This window comes from Lissotriton helveticus, chromosome 12 (assembly GCF_964261635.1).
Source record: "Lissotriton helveticus chromosome 12, aLisHel1.1, whole genome shotgun sequence".
Taxonomy (NCBI): domain Eukaryota; kingdom Metazoa; phylum Chordata; class Amphibia; order Caudata; family Salamandridae; genus Lissotriton; species Lissotriton helveticus.
Window position 1 is genome coordinate 610,077,008 of NC_136073.1, and position 20,979 is coordinate 610,097,986.

At 43.2% G+C, this 20,979-nt stretch overlaps 1 protein-coding gene across 1 annotated transcript in view; it reads right to left on the minus strand.

The window, feature by feature from the left end:
• Positions 1-20,979, minus strand: part of HASPIN (histone H3 associated protein kinase) — a 775,218-nt gene that overhangs the window by 165,264 nt on the left and 588,975 nt on the right. The window contains exons 12-13 of the mRNA XM_078671435.1: positions 10,800-10,879; positions 10,578-10,666 (exon numbers count right to left, since the gene is read on the minus strand). Of these exons, the coding sequence (XP_078527561.1) occupies positions 10,578-10,666; positions 10,800-10,879 (169 nt within the window). The remainder of the gene's footprint in view (positions 1-10,577; positions 10,667-10,799; positions 10,880-20,979) is intronic.

Below are 20,979 nucleotides of genomic sequence, written 5' to 3' on the forward strand. Positions count from 1 at the left end.
ATCAAGAACATCCCCATATACACTTAGCCATCAAACGTATACTGACTCAGTGCTACCCTGTCACAACGCAATTAGTATCTGTGCTTTTCCTACAATATTCCTTTCCCTCCACCTTTACCGTCCAATTTGTCTTTTCTGTCTTTACCCCTTAACTTTTACTTTTGGTTATGCCCGGATACATGACCAACAGATACTCTACATCTGTCTCCTTCCCTCATGTGCTACTACATTAAATTATCAACAGAACTGATGGGTTCTTCTAAGCACCCTCTGTCAGAAAATAGAGGCCTCTGATCTCCAATTTTCCCAAATGGCCACCCAACTCAGAAGAGCCACTCTGAGAGGGAGAGTGGTGTCCATTAGTTACAAAAGCAAATCCTGCATCTCATCCCAAGAGATCTGAATGAAGTCAGAGGTGCATCCCTGATGGTGGGACATCCAGGATCTGATGATCCTCTGCAGGACCTGCATGTGCCATCTTCCATTTGGGATGATAAAGATGCAGAGGAAAGACCTTGAAAACTACCTTGAAATAGCCCTAATGTATGGACGTCTTTGAGTGGGGCACAGGTGGGAATTTGGCTTGTTGAACATGATCGCCAGACCTAAAGGATCATGCCGACTTCATGGGGAGTGGCACTGAAGGTTGCAGGCCTTCCTTAAAAATATCGAACATGCCCTGTGGGATTGCGTCTGGAAACTCCAACTTCATATTTTCAGAATTGAAATTGGCTTTGACAATGACTAGACTGGGTCCCTGAATTCTCCCTTGAGAGAACAACCTCTTTGAGCAGTGTTTGTTAAGTGAGAGCCCCTTGTGTTGTAAATAAAACAACGGTATTATTAAGCATTAGCTGAAGCCATAATGCATCAGTCCAAATATCTAGTATAGGGATTCCATTTTGTATTTCGAGTCCGCCATTTTTCATGCCCTACATTGCCATGTGCTCAATGTTCTGATTGTCCTACCTCTCTGCCAGTTACACTGTGGATTCTACCTAGCAACAGTTAATATTAGTCCTTCTTGAGAGTGTAGCGCATGCTCAGCAGAAGTAACAGTTGTTCCTTATTAGCATAGCCCTCCCATGTTCTAGAAATACTGTTAGCTCCACCCACTGATATATTTGGAAATGTCCTTACGTGGTTGCAACCTCTGTCTAAGCTGTAAGCTGAACCCCTTCCACTGTGTATAAAAGGGGCCATGTGCTTGTATTCAGTGTGCTACTCTGTACAATACTGTAGAAGTGTTGTGGAGGTTGTATCACCACCTTTAAAGGTTTATTAAACTATGTTTTTGTATTTCCAGTTTCCTTGCCAACTTCATTTGTAAGTCTAAGGACTTTGTACACAGAAGGGCGAACCCTTTCGGTACCTTTGGGCCTTGCTGAGGCCTGAACTCATCAATTGGCGCCCGTCACGTGGGGCTCATCGGCGACTCGGAGGCTCGAAGGACTGGTCGTGACGAAGGAGTGGAACTCTGCCGGGGAAGTGATCACTGCCAGCGGCGTCTTTAGTCCTGGCATCCTGAGGTATTTCTTCCTTCCTTCCGATCTGACCATCTGGGTGGCGCCGGTCTTCGACTGAGACCTCTTCTGTCGGTTTGCTGTGGATAAGCTGTTTGAGCAAATTGTGGAACTTGGCAAGTGGAATCTGGACGCTCGTGCTTGGTAAGGACCAATGTATGGTAATTACTGTGAGTGTTTATGGTAGCCAGTGATTAGCAAGGCAGTTTTAGGATACGCTTGCTGTGGCTTATGGATATGGATATGGATATGGAGATGTTTGGATGATCGATCATATTATGATTATGAATATGGGTATATATGCGTTGCAACACATATAGGTAGGCAATGTGGAGATTTTTCTCCAACATATGGTTGTGAGCGGCGCAACGATTAAGTGCCATTTTTCTGTATAATATTGCGTATTTCGCACTATTTCTAGCATGTCTACTTTTAGCGCACTACGTAAGTGGTGCTGCTGTGGAAACCGGTTAAGTCTTGAAGAATCGCAGCCGGCTCCCCCAGAAGGGACGCCGAATAGGGATATGTACATTAAGTTTGGTCTTTCCCCTATAATGTACAGCACATTGTGGAGGAAGTATACCAAGAAGGATCCTGAGTTGAGATGGCCTTTGTATGGTTCGTTTGATGTGCGCAAAATTGAGTATGTGGAACAGTGCCTGTGTAAGCGCCGAGCGAGACAAGATATGTTTGAGAGTGTGCGAATGTGGGTGAAAGAAGTACGTGAGCGTGAGAAACGTGAACATGCGCTGATTGAGAAAGAGCAGAGGAAGAATGTGCGTGAGAAGGCGCAAGAAATGAGACAACGTGAACAAAAAGACGCGGAAGAAAAACGGGAAAAGGAACGTAGATTGCAGATATCTGGCCAATATCCCATTCGTCGGCCTCTTTATCCTGTCCTTAATAATTCTGATGATGATTTTTCATTACTAGATCGTTCTCCGCCTCCGTATGCTGGCCCGTCTGCTCCGAAAGGGGAAGATGAGGATTCTGGATCATTTAAAGATAAGGTAGACACGCGGTCTAAGCTAACATCTGATCGTATGGCGGAGCTCCGACAAATTTCTTATCGTATTCTTAAGGGTACAATTCCTCTTGCTGAAATATTGTTGTCTCTTGAAAAATGGCCGGACAGGGAAAAAATGTATTTTCTTGAAACCTTTTCTGATGAAGTAGTCGGGGCTTTTCGAAAATATTCTCCTGTTCTTGAACCTGATGACATAATACAAGATAAGAAAGAATTGCGTAAAGGTCTCTTTTCTCCTTCCCAGGCAGCTGATGCAGTTCGACGGTTATTCGTATTGCGGGATGAGGCGTCTCGGTTACGAGAAGAAAAGCGACAAAAGACGGTGGACGACAAAGAGACGGGTTTGAGTGGCGACGGGAAACAATCACCTATCTTTTCTTCAGATAAGGTCGATATTGTGCATGTTAAACCTATGCGAGAGGCAGCGCCTTTGTATGTTCCTCCTAAAGGAGCGGGTACTAGTTCAGATAAAGATTCAGCTGATGCCCGAGGGTATTTTATCTATAATTGGGTATATACTCCTTGGAATAGAGCGGATGTTATGGCCTTAAAGAAAGCGTTACCTGACCCACGGAAAAATCCTGCTGCCTTTTATGAGGAAGTTGAGGGGGCTTTGAATTCCTGTACTATGACATTAGCTGACGTTGATTTATTCTTTGGTCTTATATTACCCCCTGACATGTGGAGATCAGTACGGAAAATTGATGATTTAGTGACGTTTAAAGCTAAATGGGAAGACATTGAGGAGGAGGACAGAGCTAGGAAACCTGCGCAGAAACCACCCCAGCTCATTCTAGACCTCCCTGCTGCTATTTTGATTAAATTAAAGACGATTATTCCCCTAAAAAGATTGACTGGACTATGTTAGCGTCTTGCAAGCAAAAGACAGATGAATCAGTTTCTGACTTCTTTACGCGATTTGAAGAAACTTTTCATGATTTTAGTGGTCAGTCTCTGACGGATGACACGGGTCGACATCTGTTTGTAGACAAATATGTTTCAAATTTATTACCGGGAGTAGCAGCTCGGTTGAAAGCGAGTGAAAGCTCCTGGACGACTTCGACTCCGGCATCCCTCCTGACTATGGCTCAGTATTACGAGCGTCAGGAATTAGAAGCAAAAAGTAATGAAGATAAGAAATCTAAGGATTTGAAAACAAAAGTTATGTTAGCACAAGTGTATGGACCACCCCAGAGAGGAAATAATAGAGGTGGTCGGGGTTTTTATGATTCTACATATAACCGCACAGACTTGGCTAAAGATCAATGTGCATATTTTAAGCAACGAGGCCACTGGGCCAATGAGTGTCCTTTAGCGCGAGAACACAGGGCTATGGGACGGGGTAGAGGTTTTGGGAGAAATCGTGGGGGGTTTTCTGGCCCACGAGGTAACCTAAATGACAGGGCTAGATTCGAATCTAGGGAGCAACAACAAGGAGGGTCTAATACCTTTGATAGACGAAATCAGTATCAGATGTCTGACTATGTGCACCCCGAAAGTCATGATTCCCAATATGCATAGGATTGCGTAGGATGGGGGGAGGAATCAGTTGAAGTACCAGTAGATCAGAGGGGTCCTTATGTTACAGCACATGTTTTGGGTTCTACTGATCAGTTTTTGGTTGATACAGGGGCTACTCGTAGCGCTTTGTCTAAACAATTGGTTCCGAGGGCTCCCCTGTCTGGCTTAACGATCACATCTGTAGGGTTCGATGGAACACCTTCTCTTAGCCCATTATCCCAACCCCTTGCATTTCATGTCGACAAATTTACAGCACCATGTCCATTCCTGCTTTCCTCAAACACGCCTGACAACATTGTGGGTCTAGACATGCTGAAACATTTTAGAGCCACAATCCGCTGCTCCCCTGAAGGAGTACGCGTGATTTTAAATGACAATTACCCTGCAAAAGAGAGAGTGTGGATGGTCGCTGAAAGTGCTGCATTAGCCTCTTTACCTCACACGTTGTGGGCTACTTCAGACACTGATGTGGGACAGATGGTCATTCCTCCGGTTCACATTAGTGTGAAGGAGGGAGCTGTGTTACCACGCCTGCCTCAATATAGGATTTCACAGGAGGGTGAGGAGGCGCTCATACAGATTGTGCAGGATCTCATTCGAGTGGGGGTGGTGGAAGAAGTCCCATACAATGTTTGTAACAGTCCTATTTTACCAATCTTGAAGAGGGACACTGATACTAGGGTATATCGATTTATTATTGATTTGAGGGAAGTGAACAAGATAGTGGTGCCCCAATACCCTGTTGTTTCTGACATCACGACACTCCTTACCTTGGTTCCACCAACAGCGACAACATTCTCGGTTGTCGACCTGAAGAACGCCTTCTTTTCGATCCCTATTCACCCTGATAGCCGTTACCTTTTCGGCTTCACTTTGAATAATCGATCGTATAGATTTTGTAGAATTCCACAGGGCTATACTGAGAGCCCTAGTATCTACAGTCAGGCGTTGAAAAGACAGTTGGATTCCTTTGTCTTGCTTGAGGGGGTAGTGCTTATTCAATATGTCGATGACATTTTGTTGGCTGCTGACACCCCTGAGCAATGTGAGACTTGTACGTTGTCCTTGCTTTCCTTTTTGGCTTCTCACAATCATAAGGTATCTATGAAGAAATTGCAATTCTGTAGACCTAAGGTGACCTACCTAGGCCACCTTTTGTCTAAGGAGGGGCGTGCACTTACATCAGATCGTATCCAAGCCATCCTGGACACACCAACACCTTCTACACAGAAAGATGTTCGAGCATTCTTGGGTCTTACGTCCTTTTGTAGGCAGTGGATACTGGGGTTTTCACATATAGTCAAACCACTGTTAGCGCTATTGACAAAAGACACTCCAATTCCCCTTCCTTGGACAGATGAATGTGAAAACGCTTTCCAACAGTTACGTCAGGCCCTTTGTTCAGCACCAGTGTTAGGCACTCCTGATTACACGAAACTTTTCACATTATATGTACATGAGAGAGATGGATGTGCGTCATCTGTGTTAGTACAGATGCACGGGGACAGGCAGCGTCCGTGTGCATATTTCTCGGCATTGCTCGATCCTGTCGCTCGGGCATTGCCGGGGTGTTTTCGTTCGGTCGCAGCGACAGCTGTGTCAATACGTCAGAGTGAGGGAATAGTGTTATCTCACAAGCTGTTAGTGTTGGTTCCCCATGCTGTTGACGCCCTTTTGAATCAAACAAAGACGCAGCATTTAACAAGTGCCCGTCTGACCGGATATGAACTAACGTTGCTGGCTCCCCATATCACATTGAGGAGATGTGCTACGTTAAATCCAGCAACATTGTTACCATTCCTGACGACTCAGCCTGAGGCACAAGAAGCACATGATTGTATTTTTGTGACTGAGGAACAGACAAAGGGTCGTATCGATCTCCAGGATACGCCTTTCTCAGATGTAGATGGAGAATTATGGGTGGATGGCTCCTGTCTGAAGCTACCGGATGGTACGACTTCGGCAGCATATGCCATCACTACTTTGTATACTATCGTGGAAACAGCACGCATTCCACAGAAATCAGCCCAGGCAGCGGAGTTGATAGCATTGACACGAGCATGTGAGCTTAGTGCAGAGTTGTGTGTGAATATTTATACAGATAGCCGCTATGCTTTCGGAGTAGCGCACAACTTTGGCCTGCTCTGGAAGGAAAGAGGTTTTCTGACATCACACGGAACACAAATTATGTATGGAGAATTGGTGCACAATCTTTTGACTGCCCTGACATTTCCTAAGAAGATAGCTATAGTGAAATGCAGTGCACATAAGAAAGTTATTGACAAAGTAGGGCAAGGAAATGCTTTCGCTGACCAAGTAGCACGAGAAGCTGCAATGAGACCTGACTCCACTTCAATGTATGTTGTGAAGTCACAAGCAGAACGATGGCATGATGCTAGGAAAGAAGTGAGGGAAATACAGAGAGTTGCTTCTGATAAAGAACGAGAGCAATGGTCTGAAAATGGAGAACTGGATGATGAAGGTTGTTGGCGCAACAAACAAATGGATAGGTGGAAGTTGCCCACAGCTTTTGTCCAACCTATGGTTCAAATGGCACATGGGCTAGCACATGTTGGAGCTTCAGCGATTGTGAAATTGCTTGCGCAAGTTTGGGAGCATCCAGAGATTGCTAGCACGGCCAAGAGAGTGGTACAGACCTGTATGATCTGTCTTAAATACAACCCAGGGAAAGGAACACGGACTCCAGCAGGAGGATTTGAAATACCTACTGCACCTTTTGAAGTCCTGCAAATGGACTATATCCAACTTGAACGCTGTAATAATCTAAAGTACGTCTTGGTAGTGGTGTGTGCTTTCAGTAAATGGATTGAAGCCTACCCTACTAAGGACAATACTGCAATGACTACAGCAAAGGTGCTACTGAAGGAGTTTTTCCCTAGGTATGGTGTTTGTAGACTATTATGGAGTGATAACGGGCCTCATTTTATAGCAGACGTTATCAAGTACGTTCTGAGAGGTCTGGGGATAAAACAGAAGTTTCATGCAGTGTTCCATCCACAGTCGGCTGGCTTGGTGGAACGCTACAATGGAACACTGAAGCTTAAACTAGCAAAGATCCAGGCTTCCACTTCTCTGACTTGGCCCGACGCTTTGCCTTTGGCATTGTTGTCAATAAGATCAGTACCACACTCCCGAACCGGCCTTACACCGTATGAGGTGGTGTTTGGTCGTCCCATGAATATTTGGGGAGTGCCCAAACCAAGTTCCGTATATGATGTACCTTGTGTATTGATGAATGACTATCTGGCACAATTAACTGATAACTTGGTTTCTATTCATCAACAGGTTTGAGAAGCACTCCCTGACCGGTCCACAGGTGAGGGTCATAGTCTCCGACCCGGTGACTTCGTCCTCATCAAGGCGTTCGAGAGGACGAGTGGCCTGGAGCCCCGATGGTGCGGTCCCGAGCAGATTCTGCTCGCAACAAGAACGGCCGTCCGAGTGACCAACCGGAAGAACTGGATTCACTCCCTTCATTGTCGCAGAGTGCAACCCGGATTGGTGGAGCCTGCCGTGTTGACTGACCATCGAGAAATCCTGACTACAGAGAAAGGCCCTGCTGTGGTACCTGATGAGCAAGAGGAGTTCTTCCCGGACCCGACGACTTCTGGAGTAAGAAGATACAACCTTCGACCCAGGAAGAAGTTTTCTGCTGTTTAGACTGCTGTCAGAACGGCCTCTTGGTTGGTGCAACGGAGAGCCGATGAGGCAAGGGGGGGGGATCAGCCTTGCATTAGAGTAGTGACACCCGTCTTGGCCCGTTGGTGAAGAAAACAACAGCCCCCTTGGGGGAAGTGTTCTGACAGCCTTTTTTTTAGTTTCAGGAAGATTTGCGAGACATTTGTTCAACATGGAGAGAAAGAAAGTGATCTGCGCCTTCGGATTTATTGCTAGTGTGGCAGTTGTTGCCATTATCACGTGGTTTGTTGAGGATGTAATTCCTGCCCGTGATCTATATGTGGTTTCTACAACGGTGCCAGAGGAGCATTTCTTTTATACGCTCCCCTATCAGGAATCAAAACACCGCTTGTCCTTTGTAAATAACACCTTCATTCAGATGCTACATCATACCCACACTGCTACAAATGAAACAAATTGCTGGATATGTGATATGATGCCAGCGCACCAGAAGAAGGGGGGAACACCGTTTATACCTCTCCCTTTCTCTCATAATGGTTCTTGTCGTGCCTGTTATACTCTTCTATTTGCCACAAGAAAGCCTGCTGTTGGAAGATTACTTTTTAGACTAAACAAAGAATGTCACCAGAATAAAGACGGCTATCCACAAGCCAATGGAACTATATGGGAGTGGGAAGAATATCGACCAGACAATGAGTCTACTCCCTACATTTTTACGAACACTAGAGACACTGTCGAAAGTGAAAAATTTGTGATCTCAGTTGCACAAGCACAAGCGGACTTATGCGTACAAAGTGTTGGGAACATCCCTGTAGGTGTTAGTGATTGTATTAAAGTCTTAAATATAGATGGTCTGAATAATAGCACATTTTTAGCATCCCATAATACATATTTTGTATGCGGTAATAGAGGATATTATCGATTACCAGCTGGCTGGTCAGGAGTATGCTATGTATCGTTTTTATTACCACCAGTGTTTTTAGCACCTGCCACTTATCATAAAGACTTGAAATTGTTGAATAATGCCACTGTGAATAGATACAAACGTACTTTATCTATCGATGATGTGGACCAGACCGATACTAGTTTGCAGCAATATGTAGATTTTAACCTAGGGTTATTCTTTTTTGTTGGAGCTGCCCTAAACAGTAGAAAGATAAGAAGATTAACTAGAGTTGTAGAGGCAGTGACCAACCAAACTGCTGCAGCACTAGGAAACGTAACTGAAGAGTTGCAAATTACTAGAATTGTTGCCCTGCAAAACAGAATGGTGTTAGATGTCATATTAGCAGAAAAAGGAGGAGCTTGTAGACTTATTGGAAGTAGCTGTTGTGTCTTCATCCCAGACAACTCGCCTTCTGTTTATAATGCCATAAATAAACTGCATAAAATAGCTGCTGACATACATGTTGATAATGGTACATGGACCTTCTCTAGTTGGTTTTGGACCTTATTTACTACATGGGGTTGGAAGATCCTCACTGGCCTTTGTATAATAGTAGTAATTCTTTTTTCTTGCTGTATGTGTATTCAATGTGGTCCTATGATATGTTCCCTTTGCATTACCTCTTGTATACCCAATAAAAAAGCTGTTTCCGAAGCTGCTTATCAAAAGAGTCTAACTAAAGAGATTTCTAACATTATGAGCATTGATATTCAAGATGAGTTTGATGACTACCCTATGAAATGGAATGGCTTCAGCTAACGCTGAAAGGGTCGTCTGTTGTAAATAAAACAACGGTATTATTAAGCATTAGCTGAAGCCATAATGCATCAGTCCAAATATCTAGTATAGGGATTCCATTTTGTATTTCGAGTCCGCCATTTTTCATGCCCTACATTGCCATGTGCTCAATGTTCTGATTGTCCTACCTCTCTGCCAGTTACACTGTGGATTCTACCTAGCAACAGTTAATATTAGTCCTTCTTGAGAGTGTAGCGCATGCTCAGCAGAAGTAACAGTTGTTCCTTATTAGCATAGCCCTCCCATGTTCTAGAAATACTGTTAGCTCCACCCACTGATATATTTGGAAATGTCCTTACGTGGTTGCAACCTCTGTCTAAGCTGTAAGCTGAACCCCTTCCACTGTGTATAAAAGGGGCCATGTGCTTGTATTCAGTGTGCTACTCTGTACAATACTGTAGAAGTGTTGTGGAGGTTGTATCACCACCTTTAAAGGTTTATTAAACTATGTTTTTGTATTTCCAGTTTCCTTGCCAACTTCATTTGTAAGTCTAAGGACTTTGTACACAGAAGGGCGAACCCTTTCGGTACCTTTGGGCCTTGCTGAGGCCTGAACTCATCACTTGGGGGATTGCCAAGTCTGCTAATTTACCTTAAAGAGGGAAGAGAGCCAGGTTAGAGGTATTCTTGCATACCCCTACCAAAAATAGCTGGGCTTACAGCCCCTAAATAAACTTAAGGTGCATTGACTAGCAACAGTCACAGGCTCATCAATCCTAGACATCACAAAGAGATGTCTTGTAGACCGAAAACGGACAGTTTGGAGCACTGTCAACTGAGGAGAATAGAGATTCATGTTTTAAAAGGGGAGAGAGGAAGAACAAGTGGGAATGAGAGACCTACATACACTGAAGAGAGATACTGTATGCGGACTACTGCATGCATTAATGAGAAGAAAAACAGATGGTATATGAGGTACCGAGAAATCAGAACAGAGTAAGATTGAAGGAACGGTTTACAGGTATCACTGGTACAGTAAAAAGGTTGGCAGACAACAATGACAAAAGTAAAGGAATGTTAAATATTTTGTAATCATTGTTAGCATTCAACTACTAGGATTGTTCTGCAAGGAGAGATTTTTTCTGTTTGGCCCACAGCTTACCTGTGCTCAAAACACAAAGCTTCTTCTGCGACCGCCAGGGCTGCGGTGAGCTGGTGCAAGATGCTCTTGGCCGAGTGGACAGATGTGAGCTGTGGAAAAACGAAAGCAAGACTGACAAAATCTAATCAGAGAATGCCATGTAAATAACAAAAAAGGTTTTCTTAGTAAATGGGGATGGACATCGAAGCCCTAAAACAAGAGCATACACCCTTTTCTTCATACCTCATTCTTCATGTTTTCCAGATCGCGGCCTCCAAATTCAAACTCCAGGATGATAAATAGTTGATCATCTCCAAAAAAATCTAACAAAGAAAAGATAAATAACATCTAAATACACATCATAAGAGCAAAATAACACACACACATATACATACACACACACATATATATATATATATATACATATATATACATACAGATAAACCCATCATGTATAGTTCACAAAACGGATGCAAGGGAATCTAAGACTAGAACATTTCTGGCAGACCTCTGCATTTTGGGTGGTTTTCACAAGTCTAGTTGTCTTGCAAGAACATTTGGGGAACTGTACAAAAAGTAAAGATGGTTAACAGAAGGACCCCAAGGATTCAAGAAATTCAAAGTGAGCTCAAAACCAAAATAGAATCACCAGCGATGTTATAGGATCAGGGTGCCTTTGCAGTTCAGCGCCAAGACGCCTCAGCAATTGTTGTGCTCTATAAATGCTTTCATTCATTTCATTCCAGATGTACAACTGTTTTTAGCAGTTGCAAACGGAAAATCAAGCAGTTTGCGATAGCTAAACATGGTTGTAGCAGGTACAAACAATATTTTGTGAGTCAGTACCCTATTACGACACGCAAAATAGAGTTTGCGCGTCACTAATAGGAAGGGCCGTGCCAAGGGCGTCCCTTCCTAATAGAGATTCGCAGGAGAATGTTTGATTGTTTTGCGACCACAAATGCAGTTGCAAAACAATCGCAGTTACCACCAATTTCATAAGTCGCAAATGGGAAGTGGTCCGCAGGGGATTCCTTCCTCTTTGTGTTTGGCACTGAAAATATTTTTTAAGATCAGGCACCACTGCCTGTACTCAAAAAATGAAAAGAAAACTTTTCCTTTTTATTCCTTTAAACGCATCCGGGTACCCTTTAAAGAAAATATGCTGCATTTGAAAAAATCGTTGCTTTATTTAAAAGGCAAACAGACATGGTGGTCCGTTGTTCCAGTTTCCCAATGGGCCACAAATTGCCCCCTGCCTAATGAATATTGATGAGGCAGGTCATTTGCGACTCAACTGGGTATCGTTAAATGTGTCCGACACATTAGTACATTCCATTTTGCGCGTTACAAACTGCAAGTCGTAAAAAAGAGTTTTCCACTTTTCGGTAGACTAATTTCTTCTGCAACATGAGAGGGGAGACAGGCCTGCTGATTATAAGGGAAACAGAGCTCAGATTGGAGAATCACAGCTGTGCACAACATACCATTTACTTGTGAATTTTCAATATGTTGAATGTGTATTTTCACTGCACGACTCGAAGGACGTTGTAGAATACAGAATTAAGTTCTATATTTTCAGGGGCCCCATATAATTAAAACATGTGCACCACCTTTGGCCATGTATAGCCAAGATGGAGCTCAGGGTCTGATCTTTGGTTCTGTTATATTCCATATAGGTACCCTATATAGGCGCAGGTAACATTATACCTTTTCACCTATATGCTTCCCTACATTACATAACGGTTCTTGGGGACTGACCTTTTACCCAGATATGACACTGCATTCAGAAAGCAGGTTTTCCCTAGTTCGATTCTCATACATCATGCACGAGGCTTCTTGGAAGCACAGCAGGACTAACAGCAGCATTACCATCTCCTGTATAACATCTCTGTATAACGTTCAGGCCCAACGCCATCCTTTAGGCCGACACAGCAAGGTAGGACCCCTGGAGAGACCTATGGGCATAAATACATCACATCTTGCTTGGGAAGATAGAGGAGACAGAGACCTCCCGGCTCACACACTGACCAGACGCGCTGAGGTTCCTGCATACAGACACTCCAGCTAGCAGTGGTCTATCATCCCTCGTGGGGTGCCCAACTCGAGACCAGGACAGGGTCCCATATTCTCTCATTTTCAGGTAATGAGGTGGACTAGATCCCAGAAAGATTCTTGGCATAACACCTACGTGGATGCTAGTTATATGTAGGTACATCTAGTTGGGGAGATATCGTAGGAGTACGCATTTTTTTATCATGTGTTTTATATACTTGTATGTATTCATGATTATTGCAAGAGGGTAGCGCTATACCATCCATTTACTTTATTAGTGCTTCTAATCATATATCTCTGCTACTGTCTAATGGTTGTTGCAGCTCATATATTCTACACTAGAATAGCAACTGTTCAATAAATCCTTATTGACAAACGCCCGGTATGTTTATTCTGAGTATCTCTGAGACGAACTAAGTGAGCACGAGCGACTGAGCGAAAAGTAGTATATTGTTTCCACGATCCTGGGGGATCAGGGTTTTCATGTTCCGAGATAGCCAAGAACTGTTCTCTCGCCGATAAGAGGAGATTCTAGTGGCACTGTGAGCTAGCTGATACAGACAGGCTAACGTATCCGGTGGGGGTTCACAGAATCAGTCTGCCATCAATCCCAAGTTTGTTATCCAAACGTGCAGATCTTGTATAGGGTATATAGGAACTACACGACATGCCGCCGCCAATGTTGGTTGGGTACTTATTTAACAGTAGAATCTGAGAAGTTCAGTCCTGCTATTCTCAGAGACCCCTACTCACAAAACACCAGAGACATCTGGAGTGGATGGGCACAAACTCCGCCACAGCTGAGTAGGCTGAAAAAATCCTATTTATTGGCTGTTGGTTAATCAAGCTTGAAGGATACAGTGTTCCTAAAATCCTGCATACACACCGCATCTTGGTTCCCTTGAAAAATTATTCAGTGTTCTAAAAACAATGACTAACCAGGAGTTAGACCCAATGCAAGAAGCATGCCCATCTCTGAAAGGGAACATGCGGATGCAATACAAATTGCACAGAGTTTTAGAAACACAATCACCCTGAAACTGCTTGTGCATGGTTTATCAGCTAGGGGTGGCTTAGTAGTTTTCGTGATTGAGGTGCACAAATCAAACAGAACGGAGGTATTTTATTCGTGGGTTACGTTCCCAGCAGCAAATGCAAGAACAAAAACATTTCACTCTTACACAGAAGGAGATTCACCCGCGGAATACTGTCCATTTTAGGACATTGAGGTTCCGCTCATGTACCAGGAACACTTCTACTGGTTTAAAGGACCCCTACCCCACATAAGAAAGAGAGTTAGACTCGGCCTGCTCGGAACAGAAGGGGCAACATGGCCATTATTAGCGGCCTTCACACCACATCCTGACATTGACAAAATGCCACCAGGAGACTTACTCACACAACACAAAGATGTAATTAAAATCTATAGAAACTTAACGTCATTCGTCATGAGAACACTTACAGTCCAACCAGCAATAGTTGCAACAAATGAAACTCAAGCTCAGGGTACAGCAACTAAAATCACACCACAAACACTACACACGGTGATGGGTAAAATGCCCTCTAAATGTGAACAAATGCCATTTGGGCTGCTCAGAAAATAAAACAGCTAGAGGCAGTATTCCTGAATACTACCCTGTATGAAAAACACAGAATGCTAACAATCTGCTTGCCCATGGGGATAACATCACAAGTAGATGATTGTACCACTTGTGGTACAGTCTTTGCTGCTACATACACCAGAACTCATGGTATTCCTTCATTACCAGTAGTACCAGACGTATTGAGACAAATACAAAACGAGTCCGGAGCAGAGCCTACCCTGAACTTAGGGATGAAGTTACTAGGTACATATGCCCAAGTATCAGCCATAATAGTAGCTAATATTAAAGAGGAAGCAGCTTCAGTGGCTATCCGCCAACGCCTAAGGGAGTTCAGACCTGTAGAACAGGAACACAAACTACCCAAAATAATTGAAACTGCATATGCAGAATTAGGCAGAGACAGTTTGGGTGGGAAAGCTTTAAAACCACAACTGATGGGCAGTCCTGAAAAGGACACTTCCAAGCAGACAAATGATCCACTAAGAAAAAGAGGGACAATAAAAAAAAAACTTTAAAGTTAACAGATCTCAATCACAAGGTAGATCTCCTCCACAGGAGCCCTCCGAAAAGAGATATAACCTTAGGAATAGGAATAATATTAGGAAACCTGACGGGTATCAGTACGTTCCTCTCCATCCTTTCAGGGTTCATCGAAAAACTCTGAGAGGGAAGGACGGTTAGACAGACAAGGAGAGCGTACAAAATCCAGAGACAAGCAGCACGCTCAAGATTACACTTCTAAGAAGGAAGAGAAACCAAAGCAAAAGCCACAGTTCAAAAAGAAGAAGGTTGCAGGTCTAAAGATCAGACATGCCCAGAATTCTGAGGACTCGACTACTGAACGGGAATGGGCTCCGACGATGCTAGACAGTGCAGCAGAGGTAACAACAACTTGCCAGAACCTGATGGAATTTCTGGTGACAGCGGACTTGAATGATCATATCACAGCAGAAACACCTGATACTAGGATACGTGTCCCACATAAGTTATATTAATTAACACTCCAGATGGAGGGGGACAAATGTAGAACAGTGAAGGGTCTCTTTTGGGAGAACCCGACGTTTGGCTATGACATTTTATTAGCTGAACGAGATTGGCCACCGGCATTCGCCAAGGATAGCCCTAGAGGAGAAACTGTAGTTTTACCGGCATTCTCAGACCATATCCCCAGGCACTTAAAACACACATATGCGCAGGAGTGGGGGGTAGCCCAGGCTCCAGCATTATACAAGAACCATGTTGGATGGGATGAGGATTCAACCCACCACATAATTCCTTCAAAAAATACTCCAACTGCATAAAGGCAGTATCCAATAAAGCAAAAGCTAAAAAACAGGTCAGGGACATTTTAGATAAACTTGAGTACCAAGGTATGATCGAACATTGCACCTCGTAAATGAATAATCCTTTGTTTCCCGTATCGAATCAGACAACACATACCATCTAGTTTTAGATTACAGACATTTAAACACTTGCACTAAGACGTTTGCAGTTCTAAATGCACACAGTGCTGCATTAATGAATAACATTGTGCGGAAAAAATATAAAACACTTGATATCTCAAATGGATTTTTCTGCCAAAATATAGTGCCTGAAAGCAGGTATCTAACAGCATTCTCAGTGATAGGGCCCCAGCTGCAATTTAGTCAACTCCCCCAGGGGTAAAAGAACATCCCAGGGTTGTTTTCGGCCAGAGCAACTGAATTACTTCAAAATTTGGATGTAGAGGTATTTTCCTATGTGGATGACAGTTATCTAACTGACTATGACCTAGAGGAGCACTTGAACAGAGTGATACAATAATTTTAGGTTTTGCATCTGAGGGCTACAAATTTATCTTTAAAAAAAAAAAAATCAATAATCACCCACCTCAGTGTCCGTTTTTTAGGATATGAGCTTCCAAGTAAAGGGGAAAGCCTGGCAGCAAATGTTTTAGAAAAATGTGCGCTGCTCCAACCTCCAAAATCACAAACATTTACAATTCTAGGTATCCTAAATTTTGGTAGAACATACATTTTAGATTACGCAGAAAAAGCAAAACCTTTCTACAACTTAATAAAACCAGATTTTTCAGTAAGACAACGGACACAGGAACACACAGATATACGTCGTTCCTTACAAGCTGACATGATAGCTTCCAAACACTTAGACACGCGTAAACGTACACAACCTGGTGATCCGTATAGTAGCGGGTCAATCTGGGACACCTATCTGACATATAATGAAGGTGAAACAATACCGACTGCATACAAATCACATTTGCACACAAATGCTGAAATGCATTTCACATCTACAGAAAAGATTCTAATAGCAGTACAGACAGCTGTAGTGCGAGAAAGAGCACTGGCTCAGGGGAAACGCATAATAGTAGTGACTCCAGTTCCAGCCTTAGAGTCTGTGACAAAAGCAAGCATTCCTAACGCTAAAGCCTTACATCCAAGATGGATACAATGGGCTAATTCTCTCACTGCAACAGATGTAGAATACAGGTACGAGCCAAATCTAAAGACACAAGCATTTCAGCAATACGAACAAGAATATCCTCTACCAAACAAAATAATGCCTCTAGATCAGTATGAATATTTAATTTACAGTGACGGATCTGCTCAACCAGCCATAGGAAGTAAGCAACAAAATAGCCCAGCATGCGCAATCGTTAAAGGTCGCATGCGGGATGGAAAGTTCCACCCCAGTTGCACAAAACAGTCTCTAGGAGACTGCCCGGCACAGCTGGCAGAATTAAAAGCTCTGATACTGGCACTAGTGAATAGGGATCGGGAATTCCCTACACTAAGTGTGTGCGATTCCTTTTACTGTGTGCAGTCATATAATGAATATTTGCAGTACTGGGTTCAAAACTGGTTCAAAGATGCAAAAGGTGGCACAATTAAGCACAAAATGCTATGGGAACAGGTAGTGGAGTTTAAAACCGAACTACCAAGGGCTCACGTGATACATACACTGAGTCATCCGCATGATGGCGTTCACGGTGAAGGGAATTCATTCGCTGATGAAGCCGCAAAGGGGGCTGTACGCACGGCTTCCGTACTGCAATCACTCGTTCTAAAACGCGAATAGATGGTGAAATTATGGTGGCTGTCATTGCTTCACGCAAAAACAGCAAGGCATTAATGAAAAAGTTTCCACTCAAGTGCTATCACAAGTTAGATGCCAATAACATTCCTTTTGCTCAGATTCCTGGAGTGGGGGATAAAGTAATTCCAAAAATGAATTGTAGGTTAGGTTTAATCCTAGCGGCACACAAAGGGATACGTTCTGCACATGCAGATGTTACGGCAATGGTTTCTTTGTTAAAACAACGCTATTGGTCGCCTGGGTTAACAAAGCAGACTAAAGGCCGTCTTGAAATGCAACATCTGTCAGCAGATGAAAGGTTCCACCGTAACACGTCCAGAGCAGACACCTTTAGTTAATATCTGACAAACCAATAGCGTGTGTTTATTTGGACCACTGTCATCCCTTACAAAGAGATGGGGCTTACAGGTATATCATGGTTGCAGTGGATTCCTGCTCAAGATTCCTATGGGTGTGGCGCTGACGCTCAAACTATCATCAAAGATGTGCGAGTCTTTATAGGGACATACGCAATTGGCACATTACATTCTGACCAGGGCCCCGCATTTAGCTCTAGGGCTAACAAGGAAGCCGAGGAAAATTCAGTTATGGAGAGGAAAAACCGAGACTTAAAGCAGTCTTTGACAGCTAGAGTATTAGGAATAGGTAAGAGTTGGGTAAAACATCTGTATGGAGTGCAGCAAGCTTTGAAAAATATGACAAGAAGTTCTCTAGGGGGGCGGGGGGCCACTCCATATGAGGTCCTATTTGGGACTAGAATGTGGGTACCTGATCTTGATTGTGAAGGCGCTGTGGCGGCTGAAGAGCCTTTTGACATCCATGATCGTTTAGCTGTTTTACAGGATCTAAATGAATCCAGGACACAGCTAAGTAATGTCCACCTGAAGCAAACCACCACTGGGGAATTTAAATCAGTCACGGCAAGACCAGTCTGGATTCCAAAAGTCGGGGACCTGGTCAGAGAGAAAATAGCGGACAAGAAAGAATTTGGGCCATCATACAGAAAGCCTATATCGGTCCTAGCAATTTACGGAACAAGAACTGTACTTCTACCGCCTCTTGCCAGAAAAAAGTAGAAACGATTTGTCTCAATTGGCCTTATCAAACCACACTATGTGGCCGATACTGAGTAGTCTGCCACATAGACTCTAAAGTAGAGGACGCTCTCCTCTCGCTACAATTCAAGAAGTTCAAACAGAAAACATCATCATGTTAGAAGAGTCTCCTGCACAGAATGATGGACTATGCAACAATGCTATGGAACGCGTTCCTCATGAACCTGAAGTTCAACTTCAAAATCAAATTCAAAATGCCAAACAAATTGCTATTCGACCAAATACAGATGTCTACGTCAACATGCCTCGGCAAGAGCAAACTACGATTTCAACAAATCCTGATGCAATACCAACAACGGATCGAACTGCTTCTGGCTACTTCATAAACTTTGATAAGTTTTCTTTGGATCCAAGTGAACCTGAAACGACGCCAGCCCAAAGAACACACATGCAGCAAGTTAAAGACTTTCTCAACTTTCTTAAAAAGACTTACCTGGTATCACCTTGGGTAAAAGTATGAGTAATTACCAGGATACTTTTCTTTCTTTCATGGTTAGGCTTAGTAATAGTTTTTAACATGCTTATTAATGGACAATATATTCGGCAAAGCTCTACAGCCCAAAGGTGAATTTAATTTTAAAACCACATCAATTATCTCATCTAGAACAAAGAGACTTGTCATCAGTGAACATGACTACAATTCCTATACAAGGCAATAAGGAATCGTTGCTTACAACAGCTTTGTAGGAAGCTTGGAACTTCCCACTGCTCACAGGCTTATAGGATTCTAAAATATGATACTGGTTTGCCAATTGTATATTTAGTTTTCCTGTTACCTGTTTTAAATGTGGTGTGCACGCCATGCAGTTTTAAAGATAGATCACGTTTAAATCACCCACTCTATGCCTTTACTGTGACTTGGGACTCTGTATTCTAATCTGTTTTTTAATCACATGATTTTGTACCACATGCTCGAGATACCTAGCGCCTCAGGATATTTAATACTCTTTTTAACATTTTATTGTTCTCATATTTTAATGTGTATAAAAAAAAAAACTTTTATACTGACAAATTGCACTGGATTTGTAAATGTGTTATTTGTGCTTTTATGGTCTTGTGATGCCGAAATGAAGTATTTCTTGACTCGACTATACCGGATGGTATAGTTTGGGACAAGGTTGATTTTGATATATTTGGTCCAACCGAACTTTTAAAGATTCCACATTTATTTAAAATATCATTAAGTGATATCATTACCTTAAGTACATTTTCAGATGATTGGGATTTTGAAACTGTAAATAGTATGTTATCTGATTTGGAAAAATCTGCTGCATTTTCTAATAGTGAAACATTGGAAAGCACATCAGATTTCGAAATGATGTATTGTTATCCACATTTTGGTCATCATTTTCTGCATAAATCTGCTAATCCTAGAAATGTGTTCACATACCACCAGTGGGAACATTACCCAACACCGCCAAAGGTCAGTTAAAAAATATTTACACAAACGTTTCCATATTTTTCAGGGTTTAATATGTCTGACCCAGCCTCATATTATTATAAGGTTGCACCATCAGCACAGAAAAATATGTTAAACACCAAACAGATTTACTCTGCATCCTTTATTGCCCAGTTGTCTGAACAAGGTTTCAACTTATGGAAAGACACCATAGACTTAAAATCAGTCTGGGGTGCTAGGGAATAAAAGCTTTATTTAGAGCATGCCTCATCCCACAACAGATTATGTTTTTGAATGAGGCAGTGCAACAGACGTCTTGCCTTGGACTAGCCAAGAACAAAGACTCGAACACACCTAGGCTGCCAACTCCATTGCACACCAAGGGCAACAAAACATCACAGAATGGGATTACAATAGATGACATCATACAATACAATAGATCAGTCCTCGATTGGAATCAATCAATCAATCAGGACACTTGTAAAGCACACTACATACCCGTGAGGGTCTCAGGCTCTGGAGGGGGGTTGCTGCTACTGATCAAAGAGCCAGGTCTTGAGGAATCTTCTGAAGGCCAGTAGGTCTTGGGTCTGCCGTAGGTTGGTGGAGAGGGTGATCCAGGTCTTGACGGCGAGGTGGGAGAAGATCTGCCGCTGGCGGTTGTTCTCCGGATGCGGGGGATATTGGTGTGGGCGAGACCGGCGGAGCAGAGCTGGTGGGTGGGGGTGTAGAAGCTGAGTCGTCTGTTGAGGTATGCTGGTCCGGTGTTATGGAGAGCTTTTGTGAGCGTGGATGAGGAGCTTGAAGGTTATCCTCTTGTTGACGGGGAGCCAGTGCAGGTCTCAGGTGGGGTGTGATGTGGCTGCGGCGGGGGATGATGAGGATCAGACGTGCAGAGGTGTTCTGGATGCGTTGCAGCCACCTCCGGAACTTGGCCGGAGTACCTGCGTAGAGGGCGTTTCTGTAATCCAGCCTGCTGGTGACGAGGGCCTGGGTGACCGTTCTTCTCGTTTCGGTGGGGACCACTTGAAGATTAGAAGAAATGGTTGATTTGGAACACAGACACCAATAGTTGTCAGTCAAGATTCATGGGTAAAATCGAAGGGTTTAGTATCCATAGGCCATATCAGCGTTATGTACAGAGAGAACATCCA